The sequence below is a fragment of the Thunnus maccoyii genome, chromosome 2 (genome assembly GCF_910596095.1).
Source record: "Thunnus maccoyii chromosome 2, fThuMac1.1, whole genome shotgun sequence".
NCBI classification, from domain to species: Eukaryota; Metazoa; Chordata; class Actinopteri; order Scombriformes; family Scombridae; genus Thunnus; species Thunnus maccoyii.
The window spans coordinates 13,725,171-13,743,057 of NC_056534.1; the positions used below are offsets into that span (position 1 = coordinate 13,725,171).

The 17,887-nt window shown below is 39.7% G+C and overlaps 1 protein-coding gene across 3 annotated transcripts in view; it reads left to right on the top strand.

Moving 5' to 3' along the window:
- The window catches only part of nr3c2 (nuclear receptor subfamily 3, group C, member 2), an 85,683-nt gene that overhangs the window by 39,845 nt on the left and 27,951 nt on the right, over positions 1 to 17,887 (top strand). For all 3 annotated transcript variants that reach the window (XM_042434023.1, XM_042434016.1, XM_042434030.1), the window contains exon 3: positions 11,534 to 11,661. In XM_042434023.1, coding sequence (XP_042289957.1) covers positions 11,534 to 11,661 — 128 coding nt within the window. The remainder of the gene's footprint in view (positions 1 to 11,533; positions 11,662 to 17,887) is intronic.

Here is a 17,887-nt window from a genome sequence, read left to right on the forward strand (position 1 = left end):
CAATATAATCTAGGTCTTTAAATAATAATCATTCAATTATTTTAAAGATTAAGTGTCACCTGTTATCTTCCAGTTCCATATTTTGTCTGAACAATGGTTAAAAACTCAAATGGATTCATATTAAAATAATATAACACAGAGAAAAGCTACAAATCCCATTGGAGAAACTACAATAACCATAAAATATTTTTTTAGCATTTTTCATTTAATAAATTATGACATATCAATTAGGACTAATCTTTTCAGTTCACATTGTTTGATTGTTTTACAAAATTCTGTCCAAATTAATGATACCAAAAAGGTCTGATTTAATGCTAACAACTGTGTTAACTTCGTTGAATATCAGCCATGTAATTTGATGTAATTTGATTTTCCATCCATTTGCCATATTGTTGTATTTGTGAAAAATATCCATCTAAAACATGAGATTAATTTTTAACCAAATCTCTGAGCCCAACACGCAATAATTAAACATCAATTATTGTGACTAATAATAACAAAATACTGTAGTCAGTTTCATGTCAGAATCACCTGTGGATGTAAGAATACAATTAAATATTTCCTTTTGCTTCTCTAGTCCTGTCTGACTCCATCCCTCATTGCCCTACTCTCTGTACTCCTCCAGTCTGCCTCATCATTGCTGACATCTCTTGAAGTGGCCGGCCTAAAAAGGTGACATGGGCGCCCGCACTGAAAGGGCAGCCACATGCACCACTGCAAATCTTTCACCTTATTAAATATACATCAATAGTCAGCCATACCTGTGAGGCAGCGCTCACCTGAGTCAAGGTTATGATGACTGATGTTATTTTTAACCTCTTGTTTTGAGCAGGAAATTGTGTTTCGGGCTACAATATGTGTTACATATAAGTACAGTACTGATGAGAGGGATGGATGAAAGGTGACAACAGTTGGTGAAAAACAGCCTTTCTCTCTTGATTTTTCTGTTCTCTCTGCCTAACTCCTCCTCTCCTCCTCATTCTCTCTGCACGTAGCCAACACGTCTCTTTGTGCAACATTTAAAAATAAGTCTTTGGTGTCAAAACAAATCTGGGCATTGTGGCCAAGACCTGGTGCATGTCTTATGATAGAGATGCAGCAAGTAGACATAGCTGTAGCATGAGAGCAATTGTGGAAAAATTCAGCTCTCTATATCCTTTTTCAAGAAAGCGGTACAAACTGAAATCAGTCAGAAGCTGTGTTTCCTCATTCTCAAGGCCAATCTGGTCAAATTTCAAGTGGTTCACGACTTTGCCTCAAAGGAGAAAATTGAGAAAGGTTGATGGGGTTTGTCAGGATGCACCTGCTTATAGGCCAATGCCAGTGCAGGCTAACTTCATCACTTCAGACAGTGAAATATAGACAATATTTCTTTTCACACTACCTGGTTTATTCGAAACATTAACACTGTCAGCAACGACAAAATCAAAAACCTTCACAAACACAACGTTCTGCCATCCTTGCTGCTGGTTGAATGTGCATAAAGCTACATATTGCACCTTTAATGTTTAGTTTTCTATTCTGAAAAACAGTATCACACTTAGTGGATCTCTTTACAGAGATAATTTTTCACCACTACCCTTTCTTGAAAGTGGAAACATACAGTACAATATTTTCCCGCTTACAATGAGACATTTTAGAAAACCATTGATACTCATTGTGCACTATAAGGACCGACCTTGACTGATGATCTACTATAGATTAAAGGGTTGGATTAAATTGTAGTTCTAGGCAGAGTTAGATTAGCAAGGAGTTAGATTAGTCAGCACATGTGTACGTGTTCCTTTGATAGTTCATTGTGTAGACTGAGGTTTTCCTTTTTGCAGTATTTTTTACGAAAACCTAATTGCGCTATGTCCCTCAGCAGGTGTTGCATTGTTCATCCAGTGGCCATCTGGGCCTGTAATCCTTTGGAGGTGAACACACTGAATTTGAAAAAGGTCATTGCACAGACACATTTAGTTTGACCAGACAGTGTGTGTGTGTGTGTGTGTGTGTGCATGTCTTTGCCCTCTAACCTTCTTTTTCTTTTGCATTTTGTACCGCATGTCGTGGGACCTTTTGTACTTATGAGGTCGGAATCTTAAAGTTGACCTTTTAAGAAAATAATGTCGAGCTTTACAATGAGCAGGCCTGATGCTGCTGGACAAACTGTAGTCATAATCCTGCTGGACCATTCATTGAATTTGCTCTGAGTTGCATTAATCTCCCATTCAGCAGCACTGAATCACCATAAAGTTGCGATTTTATGTCGTGTTAATTAACCCAGCCTCTAAAAATGTAATTGTAAAACAATTGCCAATCTTCTTTTCTACGTGTGACTAAATCTCGTTGTATACAGAATACTCTATTAAAACAATAAACCATAGAAAACTTACATATTTTTGTAATTACTCAGTTGTATAGTTCATGTTTCATTGGCACGTTTTCGTTCATTACCTGATTGGCTCCTGATAGATGCTGTCAGCAGCAGTTTGGACTAAGTGGGTGAGTGCATGCAGGACTTCCACTTGGGTATACGACTGCCCGTCTGCTGTTGAACCTGTCAAATACTATAGAGCTGACTGGAGAGCAGTTCTCAGCAGTTCTTGAGCTAACATGCAGAATGTGCTGCCGTGGTGCTAACCACCTGGATCTGAGCCAACCAGAGACTTGGCTTGGGCTCCCATGTGCAAGCCCACTTCTTGGCGTTGTGGTTTCATACCCTGTGACTTCAGTGAGACACTCAACTATTAACTATACATACAATAAACACCCCAGGCCCACTTGGCAGACCCATAGCTAAGTTTAGCTCACAGTATGGATGTTAAAGTACAATGGTTTGTGTGTGTAGTGTATCCCCTTTGCACACACTGGATTCCTCGCCTGCTCTTCCTCCATGTTTGTCCCAGCAGAATTGTAAATGACTGGTGGGTGTTGAGCATGATCGCATGTGACAGCTAATGCGTAGGGTTGCTGGCAACATGTGTCAGCGTCAGTGTACATTAACCTACATTCAGAGTGAGGCCTTTTTGAATCACACGGGAAAGGAAAAGGTCGCCTTTTGAATAAGATATTATTTGGCACGTTTCATTTCTCTGGACCCATGAGCTTAGTTCACTTCTTTTTTAAGGTTTTAGAATTAAAATGCCCACCTTTAGCTAATAGTAAACCGTAATCTTCGACTAGACACTTCTTGTACTTAACAAGGTTAGGGCAAACCGGACTCGGCTGTGTGCTAACTGTTGCTAGAAAGTGGAGAACAGAGGTAAGGAGTGTGTGGCGTTGAGGTGGCTCAGGTCAGGGCTGATCCCTTAAAGATAATCTTCCTCTCCAGGGATTTGTTTTTCTCATTTGTCCTAGGGCCTCTAAGCTGAGTTTGGAGGTCACCTGCTGTACAGGCAACGGGCACACATTTGCACTGTAAGGAACCAGGTATTGCATGGAGTTGATGGAAGAAAGCAAAGTAAGCAGTAAATAGGGTTAAAATGTGAGCACAGGGGGAGGCCAGGTCTAGAGTTCATCCATGCCACTGAAATAAAAGGATTTGGGGCTATAACAAAACCAGTTTTAGCAGCATAGCTTTGAAGTGGTCCATTTGTGTTTATGTTCGTGGCAGTAAGCTAGATTAGAGTAAATTTTGAGCCTTGTTTCACAAAGGTGGTGAAAACAGCCTCTCTTTCGTCTATTTAGTTAGATTTGCGCCAACTACTGTGCTTATTTTTGTTGTTATCATGTAGGTTTATGTTGAGGAGGGAAATGTGATTTAAGTCACTGAGCTGGTATTTCATGTTCCTTCATGTGTTGAACATTTTGTGGTTATCATCAGCCTCCTGTTTGCATTGTTTCTCTATTTCCCATGCCTGGAAATCAACCTGATGCCCAACAATGTATTTCTCAACATGTCAGCTGAATTGTGTCCCAGCTGTTTTGTGGCTGTTTCTGTTTTTCCGCAAAGGTCTTCATAACTTGCCGCTAAAAACAGAAACTTTAGGGATCAGCAACGGATCAGTGTGAGGAGCATGTGAGAACCTAAGTTCTTTTAGTCTGTAAAGACACTTTTGTCGCTGTCGATCAAAACGGTGCCGCAGGACTTGATGAGGAGATTTGTTGGGGCTGCTACAGAGCTGCATAAATGAATAGCAGGATTGTTTTAGAGGGGGTAAATTCAGAAGTATCTTTATCTTTACAGTACACTTTTTGTATGTCTGTTGTGCATTACACTATATTTTGCAGATGTTTGTTTTTTTGTCCACCTCTGTTAGCAAGTGACAACTTGCAGCTCTGAAAAATATCTAAGTCTAAGAGAAAGTTTTCGAGGTAATTAAGCTACCAAGTGTGAGCTTTACACCCCTAAACCTTCTGCTCAGAGTTCTACAGACACATTATTTAGAAATTCAGATGCATGATTCTTCTAAATGGAGTTCCTTGCATTGTTGGAGATCCGGTTCATGCTTTGTGTGTAAATGAACTCTGTGGACCGCATATGGTCAAACTGAACGAGTGGGCATATTGACCCCATGAACTGTAAAGGAACTGTTTGTTTTTCTTTTCTCTTTTGGCATTATGCAAAAAGCAGAATTTAAAAACAGCACCAGTTTTTGGAATTTTTGTGTGCAGTTTGAAAGGTATGAAAAGCATGTATACCAACAAGCATTCATCAGCAGCACATCAGCTTTCATAGAGTTTAAGTATGTCATGCTGTAGAGTAACCATGAACTGAGCTTGGGGCATGCAGTGGCATCCTGTGCCTAATTTTATACTGTATGGATATGATCAGTCCCTCGCTGCCCTTGACAGGCATGAATTACGGGAGTTTCCATCCATGATAATCCTCCCCGCCAGATAATAACACCCTGCCACATCTCCTTGAAATCCGTGCCTGCGTGCTTTACCACTTAGCCAAAATACCTCAGGTGATTAATTCCATTCGTTTTGTTTGACAGTGAGTGATTTAGTTGAAGTTAAAATGGTCAAACAGCTCTAGCTAGTTATAACCAGCCGAGTTATACTCCCACTGCCCTAAAGGTATCCACTGACTCCTTAAAGCCCCTAGGCCACTCAGCTGCTGCAGCATACTTAAGAAAAGGTGAAAGTTCAGATCAGAGTGGTTGTGAAGTTGATGTTTATGGTTGTTTTTGGAATTTAAAGTCAGAGAAAGGTACAACTTTAGACATGTTGGGTGAAGGAAGATACAAAGTGGATACTGTGTGTAGATCAGAGCGATACTAGAGTCTGTATCCGCCCATAGACCGAGCCTCTATCAACTCCCTGAAGGGGGCTGTGTTTGTGTGCATTTCTTGTCTCATTTCTTTGTTTACACTCAAAACAGTGGATTTATATGAGAAAGATAATCATGATTTGCTGTTATGGGGAAGGTCACTTAAAGTTTGTAGGCATAAGCCTTGGAGGCGAGACAACACAACAGCTTGGAATTTAAAACAAGGAGAGCAATGACAGCTTGGAATACAGATTCCATCAGACTGCAAATTTTCCATTTCTGTGGTGAAATAGATTTTTTATTATGGTAAAATAGCCTCATTCGCCCTGTATTTTGTGTTTTTAAATATTGTATTTAACCATAAAATATAAGCAAAATTATGAACATTGACAGGGGAAGTTACTATGTCTGCTAACTAAATTGTATGAAACCCTCATGCACAACATTTTAAGGTTATACACTTTTTTTTCTTCACTATATGAAGCAGCCTGTAGGAGTTGATTATACTGTAACCTTAACACAAGTGTAACACAACCCCAGCAAAGAGGAAATCTCATATTTCTGTATGCTCAGGTACTCTGCCCAATGCCAGGGTCACCTTCACCAGGAAAAATAAATCCCCAGTGGCTCTCTAACACTACCCATAAGACCTCTCTCCCTTTGAGAGGCGGTGAGTGGGTGTCAACCTAATGTTTATACTGTCTGCTCATGGTTATGTAAGCCATTTTGTCCTCTTTCTTCTCTCTCTCTCTCTCTATCTCTCTCTCTCTCTCTCTCTCCATCTCCCTCAGCTTGTTTAAACTAATCTACCTTTACCTTTCCAACATGCCAAGTTGTGTGTTATATAAATATCCTTTGAACAGGTCGAGCTTAAGGTTTTTCAGCATTCCAAAGTGTGTATTACATAAATATTGTAGGCCAGACTGTAGAGAGGCACTGTACCGTGGAAGCTGTATGTTTTTTTTTGTTTTCTTTTTTTTTTTTTCGCAGAGTCAAGGATGCTTCTCTTTTATGAAGGGCAGGTTCAGGGAGGCTGTGATACTTGTCTGAACTATCCGTGTGATAACAGCCTCTAGAATGAACAAGTCGGTGTGTCTACTCACACACACACACACATATTTATCTTTACAGTGGGCGGCTGGCTCTACAGCAGTGTAAATACAGTACAGTACAGTACACATTACATACATGATGAGGACATTGTTTTTCTACACAACAGAACTCTCTCTGTGGTTCAGCTGCTTGTTTACTGACTCTGTCATGCTAATGTACTTATGTGGGTCACAGGGTTCATTCTTACCACGTGAGCCTTGCTTGTCCTCCATCATACAGCCATCTCACGGTCCATTATTCACCCATAACGATGTTATCTTGATAACCTCAGAATAACTACAGCCCCCTTGACTTCCTTTGTATCTCTAATTTGTCAGTTTTCTTCGAATTCATGCTCAGTTTCTATGGCAACTAATTGTTCTAGTTATGCTACGCTTGGATGACTTCTGACCTTTTCTTGTGACCTATATTGACCTGTTTACAGTTAATGGAGATTACAGACTCAGACCAGCAGTGGCTTTGACAAAGTTCAAGAAAAAGCCCCTTTAAAAAAAAGAAAAAAAAAAAAAAAAAGAGGAAGAGCGCTTCGAATGACCGCTGTGATTAAGAAGTGCAATATTTCTGGATTCTGGTAAATCTTTGGCTTAAATAACCATCCTTTCTGGATGTAGCTCTCGCTGATTTAGCATTCTTTCCGCAGCTGAGAGAGGGTGGAGATATTTGAACCATTTGGAGAATGCTCCCAGTGTGACATCCCAATTACATGTAGAAAAACATGAGGCCAATTTTAACCCAAACATCTGTCCTGTAGTTCGGTCCTCACACATTTTACTGGGCACAGTGGGCCTTATCTGGCTCCAAGCTCATACATTTCTTTTCTTCTGTCATTTCATTAATATTTTCTGTAAGCAGCATGTCGGTCTGAGAAGCAGCGAAGAGGGCAATAGAGTCCGTGAGAGATAAAAATTTCTGCTTGTACATTTTGGTGGGAAGAAACAGGCATTGTATACTCGCACTCATCTGTATCCTCATGGGAAATAAACAGCAACTAAATCAGTTGTTAGCTTTGTGTGTTATCTTTATAGATGAAAGGACATTGAAAACAATGAAACCGCTGCCCTGGGGTTTCTGTAGGAAGGGAAAAAAGCAACAACTGGAGCGAAGAATGAGACCTTTGATCTGTGCAGTCAGTCCCATTGAGTAAGTCTGAGACTGTACCCAGAAATAGAGAAGACAGGGGTTAAGAAAAAAAAAAGTTACTGTCCTAGTTCACAAAAGTAGCCTGCACACAATTGCAGAACTTGTTGGGATTCAGTCATACATGTCATTTAAAAGATACTGTTATGGAGATTATTTCATTTTAATGAAAAATGGCTCTAAGGATTAGGTAGAATGACTCTTTTTCTTTTGTATTCTTGTTGTACTGCACAGTGCAGCTGTCTAAAATTAACATCTGCACTACTGTAAGTCAACATTATATCTCTCTCTCTCTGGCTTTGTGTTTTCAGCACGAGAGGAAGGGTGAAACTCACATTCTGCGTGCAGAAGTTAACAGGTTGAACTGCCTGCTTTAACAAGATGTTACTTCCAGTGCTACATCATTATTTAAGCTTTCATTGAAACAGACAGAAATTGCACCCTCAGAATATTTTAAGCTGCGAAAATGACAAGCCAAACTCATTTGGTGTGTCCTCGTGGCCTAGTGGTCTAAAACACACACCACTTAACCGCAACGTCCCTGATTTGGTTCTGACTGGAGATGTTTGCTGCATTTTATCACTGTCACTCTCTCATGATCATTAAAACATATTTCCATTATTATTTCTGCATGTGCTGTACACTGACAAACTGTAGGCTTATAACATCTCCTCTGAAACTGCCTGATTTGGGAATGACTGGTAGCTTGTGTTTAGTTTCGGGCTACTGGCAGCCGTTGGTGCACAGTCACTGCAGCCTGGCCTGTCTGCTCTGGTTTCATAAGCAGAGAGAGTGAATGACCTATATACTTCTCTGAGGGAGGGGAAGTCACCTTGTTGGTGGACCAGCAGGCAGGCTGGCACGCAATGACAAGGTTTTCATGCGCGGCACTATTAAAGGGTTGACCACCGACTGGATATTAGAGGCATACTTTAGAGGGACCTCTCATATGCTGCGCATGTTGTTTTTGGCCATAAACTTTTCCGCGGCTGTTTTTCTTGGCGTGGACTGTCTCCTTGTTAACACTGCTTTATGATGGTGTGAAAAGGCCAATGTATGGGGGAATATTCAGTAGATTAACATACTGAAAAACACATCTTGACATGGATTGGATTTGTGCATGCACACACACTGACACACGCACGCTCACATTAGCTGGAACCATGGGGCCCAGTGCCAGAAAGATCTAGTCAGACAAACACCTCACCAGAGACTCCTCTAAGCGTCCTAACAAATTGAATGTGTGTGTAGATGGACAAGAGGGAATTAGATCAGTGGTCCTGATTGTATCTGAGTGTGCTGTTGCTGTACCCCTTTCCAGCTCGTCCCCTGGAGGAAATGTGTGTGCATGAGAGAGAGAGAGAGAGGGAGAGAGACAGAGAGAGAAGGAGAGAGAGGGAGCTTGGCAGCTGGTTTGATGAAGGATGTAAGGAGAATGTTAACCAGACAATCACCTTGCATGTTATTGATTGAGATGGGAGAGAGGTAATTAGCACAGAAAAGAAGGGGAAGCTGAGGCCACTTTTAATGTTTTGATACATGGTGTTCTCTCTTTGTACCCATCTACATGTTGTGTTCTTTGTGTGTGTTGTTTGTGTACGCGCATGCAGGTTAATGTTCTATCAGAGATTATACTGTATATCTTCATTTTTTCATGTGTGTAGACTTAATATTAAATGCCTTAAGCTTTTAATCCACAAAGAATGTGAATATATGTTACATTTTTATTAGATATGAGACCCAACTGATTCAGTGTCGCTCCTCTAACAAAGGGCATAAATAAGCAGCGTACGCTAATATAGCCTGTTCCAATTTTACTCACACTGTTTAGCTCCATGCCATGTGCATGCATGGAGCCCCATCCATTGAAACAATGATGAAATCATGTCAGGTTCCATACTAAATTGTATTCAGGTAGCATATTCTTTTATAAAAATCACCTTCTATTTGTCTTTTGCCTTACATCTCCATTCAGCAGACACTGGTTTGAGAAATTGATTTCGTCTTAATGTCCTTGGGTGTGCATTTGATTTAACTTCTGAAAAGCTTTATATATAGCTTATTATTGAAGCCGCATATAGTAATTTGTAGTATAGTATATTGACATTTGATCAAAAAAAAAAATCAAAGTATAAAACTTTCATTTGAAGTCACAGTGAAACAGAAGTTAAAGCGTCTTTAGCTTCTGTATGGTGACATATTTCCCAGTGAAACAGAATACGTGAGTGGTGTACGGTTACAAGAATAATTTAAATCAAATCCTTCACATTTGATTGGCCTGCTACAAAGTGGGCGTGGCATAGTGAATACAGCACAATACGGAGCTGTGGAGAGAAATAGAGCTGTAAAAGACTGTTGGCTCTCACACACACTTCCCTCACCCACATTGTTGGATCAGGAGGAGGACGAGGCAGTTTTTGCTCACCGATATAACACACACTTCCATCTATGATGTTGCCCTGCTTGTTACTACAACCCACAAGCGGTCAAGTGCAGATTTAATATGATAGGTGTGGTTAGCCAGTTACCCAAATTCACATTTTATTGGATACATTTTTGTATACACTCCTGAGTTCAAGATGAGTTATCAAACATTTGAAAACATTTTACAGGGAGAGGAAAGAGGGATTTTGATGTAAAAATATTCAGAATTTGGCATAATTGACATATAACTGATGAGTATCTTATAAACTAAGATATAACTGAACAATTAACCCATGGACACAGGAATAAAACTGGGAAAATGTTGGAAATTTTTCTTATTTCATTGTGTCTTTAAATTTGGGCCCTAACACTAACCGACAATGTACATTTGCTTTGTATTGACAGTAAACCAAATTATTTATTAATAACCAACATTATGAATCTCTTACAGACTTGCTTGTATTGCAATTTTGAATAAATGCCTATGAACTAATAAAGCTACAACAACCAAAGGTATTTAACCAAAAGTTCAACCAACCAACAGTATCTTTGGTTATACTGCATTTAAACAGGAATAATATATTAGAAGTGAGCAAGCATGAGACTAGAAATACATGCATTGATGTGTAAAAATGTGTTATTATTACATTTACGGTCATCAAGATGAATCAGATAATTTACCTTGTGTGGATTTTACATATTGCTCAACATTGCTTTGTATGCACTGAATGAGTCTACATGTTTGTTCAAACATGGCGGTAAAAATGCCTTGGCGTGCCTCTGTAGTACCTGAATTTACAATAGATGAACTGCAGACACACATCATCCATTACAGATGACCTTTGACACTCATTACCAGGATCTGGATGAGATCATTTGCAGGAATATGTAAACAATAACCCTTAACTAATTCTCCCATTTAACGCTTTATTAGTAAGAACATAGTGTACATACTGAGCTGTAATATCATGTAATTGTAGAAAACAGTCAGCAGTGAAAGCGGTAAATGATGCCAAAGTATATAATGCTTCGGATCATGAAAACTGCAGCAGACTGTCATCAGATGTGTTGCCTGCTGGTTACGGCTCAAAGTAAATAACAGCAACATGTCATGCTTCTTACTGTACAGAACACGTCAGTACTGATTTTCCCCTTTGATCTTTGACTCTAAACTGGTTACATAACTTACACTATCACACAGGAAGATTTTTTGCTTCATCATGGTTTGTATTATTTTTGTCCAGCACTCAACACTTTTTCAAGTGCTTCACACTCTTCACGGCAGGGAAGGGTACAAGTGTTTTGGATCCCACTTAAATATGACATCCTGCTCTGTGTCTCTCTGCTTATTGAATTTAAATAATCTCCTCTATAATTCTGTCATTGTCATCTCTGTAAGCCTGGTGAAGCTATAAATCAGACGAGTGCAGAGCTCTCCTCTCTTGGTTGGCAGACATCTTTATGGCTAGCCACATTGTGCAGCTACTGTTCTGTGGGTCATAAAACCAAAAATGTTTCACAATGTGTATCAGACTGTAACACAGTTAAGAAGGGGACAGTCTGCCCTGGCTTTGTTGTTGACTTTTTAAAATTCTTTGTTGATTTATGTCTGGTCTGAAAAATGTTGTGTGTGTGTGTGTGTGTGTGTTGTCTTTCCAGCTCACCCCTGAGACAGCCGTCCTCAACGGCCAAAGTGTGCCTGGTTTGTGGAGACGAGGCATCAGGATGTCACTACGGTGTCGTGACATGTGGGAGCTGCAAAGTCTTCTTCAAAAGAGCTGTGGAAGGTACAATATGACTTAAACTCACATTCAAGCTTTGCTATGGTGGCTTTGAGTTAAGAGAACACAAGTAAATAGACTGAAGAGAAGCAAATTAGGAAAACATCTTTACCACTTTGACAACACATATTGGATGTCAGATTTAGAAAAAAAAAGGGAAACACAAGCAAATTAGGGAACACCTTTTCCATCCATTTGGCAACACCTATGCAGTATTTTCACTGCAAATACACGTGGAGAAATGGTGCAAGTCGTAAGCTAAAACCAGATGTGTATTAGTAATTAGTAACAAGCAAGGCCAATTACTCCTGTAATGTCAGAATCATGCAATCAGATTCTTAAAATTAAAATAATTGCATTGCATAATCAACTCATTTGTCATCCACACACTTATGTACTTGCTTATGTTTTTTTGTATTTACAACATGCACTTTTGCAGCATATATGTTGTCAAATTACTGAACGTTTCTTAACCTGAATTTTTTTAAATTTCTAAATGCTACCTATGTGTTGTCAAAGTGATGCAGTTGTATCTTTTGTTGCAGTGTCCTGAGCAACTGTAATTTTCTTCCACTGAACATGTTAAAAAAGGAAATTTGTGTATTATTTTGTTGTTCAGAGAAAACTGACATACTGTAATTATTTCAACTTTAATCCTAAAAGAAATATTTGTATAGCTATGGTGGAAGAATGCTGCTGTGCAGAAGATGTTATTCTTTTCAGGATGTTTCATTCATCTTGCATTACACAAAAATTGGCTCACAAAAGTGTTATCAAATGAATTCAGTCTACATTACCTTAATAGACAACTGCAGCCTTCAGAATGTTATTGGCAGATATTCTGCTCCATTTTATTAAAAGTTTGTAGGGAGTACCATATGCAAAGTAAATTGAAATTTGTGGTACAAACAGTTGCAACTGGGAAATGTTAATGAGAAAATGCATGCAAATACAATGACTCTGCTTTTGGTGTATTTCCCTTTTTCACCTTTTTTCCGAATCTTCCGACAGAACAGAGTTCAGAGCTCAGTCAGAAAACAGCAAAGCAGCTTGTTCTTTCATTTAGGCAGCATATTTTTCTGATAACATTTGCAAGATTTATCATCCACTAATTGATGCTGGTTTTATTTGCACACACTCTTTAATGTTGTAAATTATGGTTTGTGAATTTAATCTCAGTAGACCTTCGACATATTTATTATTTCCAAAAAAAAAACAGGCATAACATTTATAGACTGTGACCAAGTTGAGTGGCACATCAGTAAAAAAAAAAAAAAAAAAAAAAAAAAACATTCAGTAGGTAATTCTCCTGCAGCAGCTCTTTATGTTATATTTAGCTTGGGGAAAATCAGCAGCAGCCATAATGTGCTTTTCATTTTGTTGCCAGAGGCGTTGGCCTAACTCATTTAGATGAGTGTGTGAATGCAAAACACACTCTTACAGACCCAGTGCAGGCGAGAAAAAAAAAAAAAAAAAAAAAAAAAAAACAAACAAACCCCCCCGCCAGCCAGCCGTCAAGCCCTCTAGGTGTTTTCCTGACCATTGGAGGAATTGCACTCATTCCCAATCAAATCATGCCTTAATTTGATGATATTTACACACTCGTCATTATGGAGACCTGAAACCAGATTATGTGTCTGGGGTTATCGAATCAGATGCCATTGTTCTCGCTTTAAGCGTGGCCGGCAGAGAGCTGGTGGCAGATGCTGAAGATCTGACTTTATGTGAGAGCGATAGTCAAGTGAAGAACGCTCTATAGGCTATGTGATTATACTACTAAGACCTCATTTGTTTCTCATCTGATATATAATTATAATAAAATTGACTCATTGATTATGTATTCATGTCTAATGCCCTTTGTAATCTAAAGCGGTGCCCCTTATTTTCATATCTTTTTGAATCTCTGTTTTTGATTGGAGTTTCCTCTTACCTCTGCACTGCCAAACTGCCACTGTGCAAACTATGAACATAATAAGGGCAACCCATACAGCGGTGTGATGTCATCAAGGTTGCGTGCCACGTGTGTGCCCTTCTGATGTGCAAAGCTAGCCGTTACATCACTTGACCCCTCCACAGCTGCTGCTTAGGTGGAAAGAGAGAGGTGAGGTGGAGGGAGGCAAAGGATGTAAATAGTGAGAGAAGGATTTTGCAAAGTGAAGAGAGATAGAGGACGGTGAAACAGATACAGAGAGGGAGGGGGCGGAGGAAGGACAAAGAAAAAGTCAGACGCAGACAGAGAGATAAAGAGAGGAGGAGCTGAGAGCGGCAGTAAGAAACAGGGAGAGGGATGGAAAACGATGTGTCAGCAGTGAGCTCCAGAGAGGTGTAAGTTAGGACGTGAGGAGACGTTTCACTCCTCCCCTCTCCTAGTATTTCCTCCGCCTTCTACTCCTTTTTTCTCTCAAAGTTAAAAACTTAGACTCGGCATGTGAGATATAAAAGAAGACTGCAGAGAGTGGGCATCTGTACAAGGGGAATAATCCAGCCCATGCTTAATTTCTTTTGGCACCGCCTGCCTCAGGGGACACAACTTTTCGTTCGGCTGTAGCTCATTAGACGACTAACTGGCTCACAGCCTTTTACTACAGAGATAGTTAACATTCTGGATTCATCAACAAATCAGATGAAATCCTTCGAATATGGAGGGTCTGGTTTCCCTTTATTCAAGTCAGACAAGTCATTGTTAGGTAGCTGTATTTGACATCACCGGAACTTGGCACAGTTATTCTTTGAAGTCTACGTTTTTTATGTTACAGTTAAAACGTCTGTTTGGAATATCTATTGGCCACGTGGGCCTTTTACCCTCCAACTCTGTGCGCTTACAGTCGTCCTCAATATTCATTCCACTTAATTTTTGTCATATCTACCAGAAGGCACAGCCAACTGCACACTTTAAAGTTTACAAGCATGGTCCCAGGAAAGGTATAGAAATATTTAATAGTGGAAAGAGCTGTCTATTTGGCTGCGAGCTTTTCGAAATGCTCTCAATTCATTCTTTAAACGTTCACAAAACACAGTACACACTCACACACGTATTCCACAAAAGAAACATTCATCCACCTGCTCTCCCATTCACCACAAGTCATCCAGTTTATCTTACAGTAAGGCAGCCCTTATTACACTCGCACATTTTATTGACTGTCACATTCTAGATGTTGTTGTATGGTAAACAGACTTAGAGGAGGAGTAATCATTTTTATGAATCCTACAAGTTTTGCAGCGGTATCGCTTCTGTTGTCTCGACTTTCACATGCGAACATGCAGCCAATTTATACTGTAGGCTCTATTAAAGAAAGTGAAAGAATTTTTTCAGTATAAACATTTTCCTGTGCTGTGGAAAAATGCCTCCTGACACAAAACAACAGTTATCATCGCTAATGAAATGTGGAAATAGCTGAATGCATTCATATGTGCTCCTCTCCTGCAGCCACTCCGCTAAAGACTAGTTTGTTGATACAAGACAGCTGCACTCAATAAATGACTCCATGTGGAGCACATTTGAAGAGTTCAACGCCAGCTTATTATTCACATGTCATCAGTGGCTTGGCATGTCTGCTCTTCATAATAATACTAGGCGCAGCTTTCAGCTCACTTGCTGTTTCTGCCGGTCTCTTATTGAACTGAGAGGTTTACAGAGACATTAGTCAACCTTGTTATGGCCTCACTTTGTTCTGCAATGTGACTGGGTCATGGTTTCCATGGCGCTTGTGTCAATCTAAAAACCTTTTCTTTAGTATCCGCCCCTGTGGGAGAGGTCATCTGAGGACAAGTCTTACACTGTTTCTGCTTTGACTGGCAGTTAGGGCATCCAATCCCGTCTTTTCCAGCTCAGGCAGGGGGAATAAATTCCTCCCCCCAGTGCCGGAGTGAATGCTTCAGGTTGTGTGTGAGAGGCTCATGTAACAACAGCTGGAGTGAAGCCATTTACCAGTGTTGGATCCTTGCTCTCCAGCACATGTCTCACATCAGAGGCTCTTTGATCGGAAACCGCACACATCATACAAACACAATCAAGGGCACATGTCATGCACACATGCATGGGCACATGCATCTTCATAAGTGTTAGAGGAATTCAGGTGTGCGGTATTACGTAGAAATTAAATCTGCAAAGCTTACTGTAAGCATGTGTGTGACCCACATTGCTAATAGGCATTTAGGTTAGAGAATGCAGCCTGAGGAAGGGTCTCTAATGCAACCTAGATACATTTACCATCGCAGTAGGTGTGTGCATTTTATATCCTTCTGACTTTAAAAATAGACACAAGGGCATATAACATGTTAGGGTTACAACTAATGATTATTTTTAATATCAGCACAGTTTTTTCAATCAATTGATCAACTGTTTAGTCCACAAAATGTTTGAAAATAGAGAAATGGCTGTAATACTGTTCCAGAAACTAAGGTGACATCGCCAAATCGCTTGTTTTGGTCTGACCAACTGTCTAAAATGAAAATGTATTCCATTAATAAGTACATAAATCACAGAAAAGCAGCAAATCCTCACATGTAAGAAGCTGGAACAAGCAAGTGTTTGGCGTTTCTTGCTTGGTTATCTAAGTCAATTATTTTCTTTGTCAAACGACTAATTGATGAATTGAATTTAAATCTCAGCACTACAATAAATACACAGCACCTTGTCTACCTGTGAAGCCTCTAATAACACTAACAGGTAGGCTGTATGTTTGGCACATGTATGATGATGTAACTCACTCATCTGTGCACACACTACTTCCTCCATGCCCTCAGTTCCCCTGGCCTGGGCCGACCTGCAGGCCCGATGGCTCTCCAGCGGACATAATCTGACCTCCATCTCTTCCTGTTCCCTGGTGATACCTTTGTTCTTTGACATCAATGCAAAAAGGATCAGCTGCAGTCAGTGGGTTACACCTTTTGTGTTCAACCAAATAAGCAGTGCCAATCTGATGGGCTTTATCAGTGTCTCCACTGGTTATTCATTTGTTAAAGACATAGTAGAGGGAGAGTGTTGTGAATGCATCTGCTGACAGGGCTAAATTACTGTTAAAAAAAAATCTGTGGCATCATTTTTTGATGCCAGTAGTTGCTCAAGTGTGCCTCATGTGCATATCAGACACCATACAAGTAATAGCAGACAAAATACTAAAGTTATGTAGCCCATACTGTATCAGCATATTGTAAATGGAAGAACTAAAATGCGTGGGATTTTAAACTATTATTCAGCCCGGCAACTAATTTTTTCAAAACAGCTTTCATGAGAAATGTGTGGGCATATTTCTGTTTCCATCTGTAGTCTGACAACAGGTAACTGCACCCAGGCCTCTTCGATTTGTAAAAAAGAGTCAAATGTGTTTTCAACCTCTAGTTTTTTGACTGCTAGTTTTAAGGCCATTCTAAATTAAATATTGGGCCATTGTTCCTACAGTTATAATCAAATATCAGAGTGTTAAGAAACAAGTGTAGTGCTAGTGCTGGTAATAGTGTTATGATGATGCATTGTAGGTGAAAGTACTGTCAAATAGATTTAGGGTGCGTTTATCATAAACTCTACCATACAGTAAATGGTTGCTTTTGTACACTAGACACCTCTCAACACCATATTGGGGCCTAAACAATGACTGAATGCATTATGTACAAATGCAGCAGATGAGAAAAATCTCGGTAAAAAGAAAATGCACAAGACAACAGTTTGAGATATAGTGCATTATTATAGAAGTGGAGACATTAGTAAACAAAATAACAGCTTCTATTTACATCCTTTTTTAAACTTCTGTAGCCTCTTTTTATAATGATCCAGACAGGGAAACCTAATTGTGTAGAGCCCCATCCAACACAGCTGTTTGTGTGTTATCCAAAGAACTGGAGTAGCAGCGCTATTGCAAGGCAGTGATTTGCATACTGCTGGCCCAGTGGTAACAACAATTATATCCCTGAGAGACCTGTTTTTTTGGTTGTTTGGTATTTTTTGGCTATGTAATTTAGGTTGCATAAATACCTATGAATGACTGAATGAATTGTGAGTGGATAATTAAATGGCATTAATCCATCAGACTGACATGAATTTCAGCAGCGCATACTTTAATTATGTGCCCTCCTGTGTCTGCAGTACCAACTAAGAAATTTGTAGCCAATGCCAAATGCCATTCAGGAGTCACTGTAGTAGCATTGATGAGGGTCAGCCACTGTATCTGAGAGGCTGTTTTCACAATTAGAGGTCTGACTGGCTGTGTGTAGTGGCTTTTTAAAAATGTCAGGT